This window comes from Aythya fuligula, chromosome 8 (assembly GCF_009819795.1).
Source record: "Aythya fuligula isolate bAytFul2 chromosome 8, bAytFul2.pri, whole genome shotgun sequence".
Lineage (NCBI taxonomy): Eukaryota > Metazoa > Chordata > Aves > Anseriformes > Anatidae > Aythya > Aythya fuligula.
In genome coordinates, this window is record NC_045566.1 from 6104993 (window position 1) to 6112103 (window position 7111).

General features: G+C 41.1%; 1 protein-coding gene across 1 annotated transcript; it reads left to right on the top strand.

Moving 5' to 3' along the window:
* The first annotated feature begins 62 nt into the window (after positions 1–62).
* Positions 63–5934, top strand: ECHDC2 (enoyl-CoA hydratase domain containing 2). The gene is made up of 10 exons (XM_032192042.1): positions 63–126; positions 909–976; positions 1572–1659; positions 2202–2288; positions 2896–2988; positions 3547–3603; positions 3992–4179; positions 4596–4646; positions 4933–4980; positions 5632–5934. Exons 2-10 carry the CDS (start codon positions 926–928, stop codon positions 5707–5709), a joined length of 741 nt encoding a protein of 246 aa, XP_032047933.1. The 5' UTR covers positions 63–126; positions 909–925; the 3' UTR covers positions 5710–5934.
* The last annotated feature ends 1177 nt before the right edge of the window (positions 5935–7111 follow it).

Consider the following 7111-nt stretch of genomic DNA (forward strand, 5'->3'; position numbering starts at 1 on the left):
GCGCCATGTTACTGCTGGGGCCGGGCCGGGCTGGGGGGCGGCTGCTGCTGCGCTGGGCCCGCGGAGGGGCCCCCGCGGCCGCCCCGCGGCGGGGTGCGGAGGTGCTGGTCGGCGGGGAGGGCGGCGGTGAGTGCGGGGGGAAGCGGGGCTGGGCCGGGCGACCGGCAGCGAGGTCCCCCAGGGGTCCCCCCGTGCCCTCCTGGGTGGCCGTGAGCCGCGGAGCCGGCGGGCGGCAGCGGGTGAGGAAGGAGGCGGTCGCCTTCACGAAATGGTCGCAGCCCTGGAAAGCAGCCCCGGAGCGCCCAGAGCCCGGTTTGCAGAGCACAAAGGGGGCAGAGGTGGCTGTGGTCGCGTGTTGCCGCCTGGACCTGGCGGTGTTGGGTGAAGTCCTGCCCGCTGAGGGGCTCCTTAGCTGTGAGTGAATCGGGGCTGCAATTCCCAAGCAGTTCTGGAGCGTGAACTGGGAGTTCGTGCTGCCCACGTGCAATTAAAGGTGTTTTTTTTTCATGATGGGACATAGTTGAACACAGTAACACCGTGCATTAAAACCTGAGATAAGTAGCACTTAAACCAGAAACCTAACACAGATTTTTTCCCATTCCTGCAGTGTTTCTAAGACACATTCCTGGATGTCATGCTTGGTTTTTAAACACCTGCTTATTTGTTTTATCTGTAATGCTGTCGAATCTTGTCCGTCCTGCAACACTGGATGTCATAGGCAATTTCCTGGCACTAATTTTCCTGGATTTCGTGGCACCTCCACTTTTAAAATAATGGATGGCTTCAGAATGTACTTACATGCGTTTTCAGGGAAGAGAAGATGCTGCATTTGCAGATATTGTTCCCAGTTGAATTACCGTGTCAGTGTATTTAATGAAGTGTAACTGAAATTGTCTCCTATTACTAAGGTATTGCTGAAATCCTAATGAACCGACCCCATGCAAGAAATTCATTGGGAAAAGTATTTGTAAATGAAGTGAGTATGGCCCTGACCTGTAAATGTGTTTGGGATCCAGATCGATAATTAAGTGTGACGAGAATAAATGGGAAATCAGAAACAAAGTCTTAATCTCTTGCTGAAAGTCAGCGGAGGCTGCGTTTGGAAGAGGCAGATTGTTGTGTGTCAATATTGCAGTAGCTTCAGAGGGGGAGCAGACACATTGCCATTATTTAAGTCAGCTAACTCAGATTCAAGTTAATATCATCACTTGAGTAATTACAACAAAGTCATACTCGTTGTCACACCATAGCAGAGGTTTGGTGCTCTGCTCAAGGTTGATACTTTCCAGCAAGCGTCTGGCTTATTCTTTGTCAGGCAGGAGGGTTTAAGGGACAGCAAGGGTTCATGTTGGACTGGCAGTAAAAAATAGATGGGGAAAGCTGTTGTTCTGAGGCTGTCATGCAAGAATCCTGCTAGGTCCACATATGTGATTTCCAGGAAATTCCTGGCACCTTCACAGGAGTAAAAAGGGGGGGCGGAATTAAAAAGGCATAGATTAGGAGTTTGCTATAACTTTGGTATATACATCTATATGCTTAAAGATTTTCTTCTTTTATGTGTACTCTTACAGCTTTTTAGCGCTCTGGAACAGCTCCGCTTTGATGAGAAAGTTCGTGTGGTGGTGTTCAAGAGCGAAGTGAAGGGCGTATTTTGTGCTGGTAGGTAACAAGGTCTGCAAACTATTGTTAAAAAAAAAATCACTGGCTGCTAGGGTTGTGTGCTGATCAGATTGTGTAGAAAAGCAGTTGGAAATGTGTGCTAAAAGAGAAACAGGTTGGCTTTTGAGTAGCAAATAACATGTTCTCTCTTTTGCTTGTATGTCTCTCTGCTGTAGTGATGAAGACGTGTGACAGTGAGCCACGCAGGCTCTGTGGCTCACACACTTTCTTCTCTGTGCTATCCTTTGTTTTCCGTATATAACCACCTTCAAGCCCAGGTGCCTCTGGTTTTGGAGTCCTTGGTTTCCAGTTTTATGGATTAGGATCATAGATTGGTGCTCCTCTGAAAACTGTTCACAGGGTATACTCTAGCCACTGCTCCAACCCAAATGTCTACATTCCAGAGCTTCCCATGACCTTATTTAGCCAGAATACTGCATTTCAAGACTTCTGAAGTGGTCTGTCCTGAGGTGTGGCAGAAGGGAATACAGTTGAGATGTCTCTTTCCCTGAATTCTTACTGTTTTGTCTCGTGCAATTTAGGTGCGGACTTAAAGGAGCGTGCACAGATGGATGATGCAGAAGTTGGACATTTTGTTAAAAGGCTGAGAAATCTCATGGATGAAATAGGTAAATGATTATCTCAATTGGAAAATTTGTCTCCGACTGGCTCCTCAGGTGGCTCCAGCTTAAGCCTGATACAAAGATCTGATGAGAGCTAAATACCAACTATACTGCTGCCATTCCAAGGACAAGATTACATTTCAGTACTGACTTCTCTAAGATGAAGAGCAGTGCACAGACATACATAAAAGTATCTGCTTTTAACAAAGCATTCTATATAAAATTTCATGTAATCCTTGGGAAACAATGCTAGAAAAAATGAGTGATGTTGGTTGTCTTGCTTTTAATATATACTCAAAAGTGTTCCTGACATGGTGCTGACCCAAGAACAAGGGACTTAGACCTCTGAATGTATTTGCTGAGTGTCAGGGTTGTGGTGGTGTTTTTTTTTTTTTTTTTTTTTTTTATATATCTGATACTTCCCACCCCTCTTTTTTTAGGTCTCACTAGAGAGATACCAAAGTCAAATCTGATTGAGATACCAGTCAGAACAGCAGGACAGTCATAACAAAGAACTACTAAATACTTTAGAATGTAGGCATTTAAAATTTCCAGAAGTGAGTGCAACAGAATTCTGGGAACAAAAGTTTATAATCTGTATTGTCTTTTCCAGCTGCCCTGCCTGTACCCACAATTGCTGCAATAGATGGCTACGCATTGGGCGGTGGACTAGAAATGGCGTTAGCTTGTGACCTTCGAGTAGCAGGTTTGTGTGTTGCTTAATGTAGGGTTCTTCTTGTAATCAGCGACTATATTTTAAAGAGAGCGTATCCTTGTGATAGCTGACTTACTAGAAGCCAGTAGGCTAGAAGAGGAACTTACACAGTTCAGGAAATGAGTAGGCATTTGTCCAGATACTGTGACATTTGGTTTCTATTGGGGAAGTAATTTCCTTACATTAAAAAAATACAGCCTATTTTTAGACAATATTAGACAATTCCTCTAGAAAACTATTAATGGGATTCAATAGTTCTTATGAAGTATTGCATCAGCACTCTAGTTAGATCTAACTTTTCCTGCTTAAATTAGCTTGGAACAAAAGCCTCGATTCTTTCATTTCCATTCTTCCACCCATTACAGTTCATCTACTGTGGTACCCAAGGTTCATTTTTCTATATAAAAATGCTCCATTAGGGGTAAGCAGCCATATTATATATCCCTCATCTGACTTGAGATGGACATTGATTAAGCAATTTCTAGTAACCTGGAGAAAAATATAAACTGAACTAAACTGCATACTTTCTTTTCTGTTGTTATTAAATAGCCTCATCAGCTAAAATGGGCCTTATTGAGACCACAAGAGGGCTTCTTCCAGGAGCAGGTACCTTCATTATATACTCAGTCTCTTACTTACTCAGCTGTACAGCAAATATTTTACTATTAGAGCACCTGAAGTGTGTTCTGTTTTGGTTTTGAGTTTAAATAACATCTTCTAGTGACCCAGGAGATCTCTGAATTGAGAACTGTCTCTGACTTGCTGTCAGTCTAGGAAAGTCCCTTTACTCTTTTTCCACTTTATCAAAATATTCACAGGGATGCTGAAGACTTTCAGATGCTTTGCAAATGTTGACATGTTCAGCAAGTAGTTGTTAAAAGAAATACACGATCCCTTCATTTTTCAGGCTTCCTTTTACGTAAAGAGACAAAATTCTGTTGCTTCCTTTAGCACTTCTAGAAATGGTAAACAATGTTCTTGCTCTTGTCATAAGGTGGAACCCAGCGCCTGCCCAGATGTGTTGGAGTAGGTCTTGCAAAGGAACTCATTTTCACGGGTAGACAAATTGATGGACAAGAAGCCTTCTCAATGGGATTAGTAAATCACGCAGTACCCCAAAATGAGGAGGGAGATGCAGCTTACCAGAGAGCATTAACTTTAGCCAAAGAAATCCTTCCTCAGGTCAGTATGTTATTTGTATTGTCAATGCAAAGAAGTAATTTCTGGTTCCCTTAAGAAAGAACAAACAACTGAAATTCCATTTTGTGAAATACTAAAGTCTTGGTATCTGAAAAAGTCTAATTCTGACCTTGCTTGTGAATGCAGCTTCTGTAGGAACTTAGCATCCAGTTGCTTAACCCATAGGACAGTTTTCCTCCCAGACCTGCAAGACACATTGACAGCTTGCACTGTGTACATCTCTTACTCACTGTAGATAATGCCAAATTCTATAAGTTAACTTAGTGCAAATTTCTATAGATTAAAACTCAATTGGAGGTAGGGTAGTGCTACTACTATAACTGTTGTATTGTGAACCAGTGTGGCTTCAATTATTTTAAAATTTGTTGCTTTTTTTTTTTGTTTTGTTTTTAATAAAGGCTCCAATTGCTGTGAAAATGGGAAAACTGGCAATAAACAGAGGAATTGAGGTAATTTTTTAAAAAATACTGAGGTAAAGGAAGCAGATAAGCAGCTCTTTGAAATTACTACAATAAAAACGTTTATAACAGATAAACTGTAATCCTTGTTGAAACAAGGCATTTAGACACTTTTCAGGTTCTTTTAAAGACTTGCTTTAAAGACAAAATTAATACAGGATTTTGTTCTACAGATTGTAGCACTCCAGTTCTAATACAGCAGTGAAGTTTTATGCCGGTCACTAAATATGAATGTTTGTTTTGAGGGTGTGTCTCTTTTCTTTCCTCTCATCTGCAGGTTGATATTGCATCAGGGATGGCCATTGAAGGCATGTGTTATGCCCAGGTAGGTTACCTTCAGCCTACGTTCCCAAAAAGAGTAATTACTGCACATTTTCTAAAGCCAGATACTCCCAGCATCCTACTGTACTTTCTCCTCTATAACAGAAGACAGCTGAACAACTAAATCTGAAGCTTCGAAACATAATTCAAGTGCAGTTCCAGATGTCTGTATTATAGCGTTAACTGTTCATGCATAGCTGCCTCTCTCAGCTTGCCTGAGACCAAAGTCCATCCTTAAATAAATAACCTTCAGTGGGAAGTTACTGTATAATCCTGCAGTTTCAGCAATACATTAATTACAGTGTGAGTTTTACTAACAGTTTTCATCTTAAACTGAGATTCCTCCCATAGTCATTCTTTCTGACAGGTTTTGAGAGCAGGTACCTTTCTTAATTAACCATTTAACTACTGTGCCTCTCAGGACTACTAAATGAATGGAAAACTTTATGTAATTTTCTTGATTTCTGGTCTTTGTCTTGGACGCTGTGATTTTTACTACAACCCTGTCTCTTTATTTGCCTAATGGCTTTTGCTTCAATGGTACATCTTGCAATCTGCAAAAGGTCTGAGACCACTACTTCCAAATTAATTGGTACTTAAAAATGATACTAAATTTGTCAAATAAATGCTTTTTTTTTTTTTTTTTTAAACACAGAATATTCCCACAAGAGACCGTCAGGAAGGGATGGCTGCCTTCAAGGAGAAACGACCACCTCGGTTCATTGGCAAATAATGCTTCCTGGCTTCTCCCTTCCTACCTCCCCAACCCCAATTAAAAAAAAAAAAAAAAAAAAAGTAGGCATGAAGAGGGACACGCTAATTTCTTGGGATTATTTTTATGACTCCACTCTGTATACTTGGCTCCTTGCCCTGGACTGCATTTTTGAAAAGTCCACTGGATCATTTGCTCTTCTCAAATAAAGATTTAAATTTGTACATCTGATCTTCTTAAAGAACATATACCTTTCCTTTCTTTGTTCTGAAACAAGGTGGCAATAAGGCAGTACAGGGTCGTAGCTTGTTAACTAATTATTAATATCAGGATAGACTGTCCCTAGGAGCCTCTGATTTATAGGTTGAATTCACGGATCTAGCTTTTAACCCAATTCTCATGCATGCTGCTCAGTTCCCCTTTTGTGGTTGAGTTGATGACTGCAGAATGATGTGTGTGGGCTAGGATGGGGAGCAGAACTGCTGTTTTCAGAGGCAGCATAGCCTGATCAATGTAACTTTTGATGGATTCTTTTCAGCCAGCCAGCTCTGAGGAATGCTGAATTACAAACAGTAGTCTGGTGTTTACTGCAACTGAAAGGGTATAGAAACTATTTCTAAACTTTGTTCCTAACAGTACAGAAAGGCATTTAAAGTCTAAACATTTGAACCTAGCTTCCTTCTCTGAATATAAGGGTTCAATTTCTCTTTGTAGAGAACTCATGAGCTGTGCTTTCATCAGGGCTAGCACCACTGGCCTTTAAGATGAGACCCTGACAGCAGCCCAGTATTTCCATAACAGTTTGTGAATGGCTCTAACAACCATACATGTATTTATACCTGCAGCTATCCATTTAGTTTGTTTTGTGGAACATTTAAGTCTCCATAGCATGAAGTATATGAATCTAACTTAGTAGATAAGCAGGGGTTCTCTCCCCATCAGCAGCTCTCTGGCCTTTCCCTCATATTATGTAAGTGCTGCAATTCACCTTTCCTGGAAATATTACTTTACCTAGCAGCTGAGGTGAAAAATTGGAGAAGTTTATTTTAAGGAATTCCCAGCCACTTTTGATTGCCCTTTCTGAACTGTTTTTATTATCTCTGCACATTTCCTTCCTTCCTTCAGTTCCATCATTCAGTATCTCTGTTGAAACATAAATTTAAGTCTGCTGTGGCAGCAAAAGCTCAAGAAAGCAAAAATTAATGCAGTAGCCATTCTAATTCACCTATCACTGTATAAGTCTCATCTACAGGGCCTGATTTAAAGATAGAAGGACCTGTTCCTCTGAGTTCAAAAAAAAAACCTCTTTCTGTTCAGTCTTCTGTGAACTAAGAGACAATAAAGCAGCCATGGACTCACCATGCAGATAAAAGCCTCGTTTTCAAATTATACTGCAGTTTTTTGTTGGTACTTTCTGTACAGG

Excerpts from the sequence above, each read along its gene's own strand:
- ECHDC2 (XM_032192042.1), top strand. The coding sequence starts at position 926 with ATGAACCGACCCCATGCAAGAAATTCATTGGGAAAAGTATTTGTAAAT. Across the intron at positions 1,660-2,201 it reads GAAGGGCGTATTTTGTGCTG|GTGCGGACTTAAAGGAGCGT; the intron begins GTAGGTAACAAG and ends CGTGCAATTTAG. Across the intron at positions 2,989-3,546 it reads TTGTGACCTTCGAGTAGCAG|CCTCATCAGCTAAAATGGGC; the intron begins GTTTGTGTGTTG and ends GTTATTAAATAG.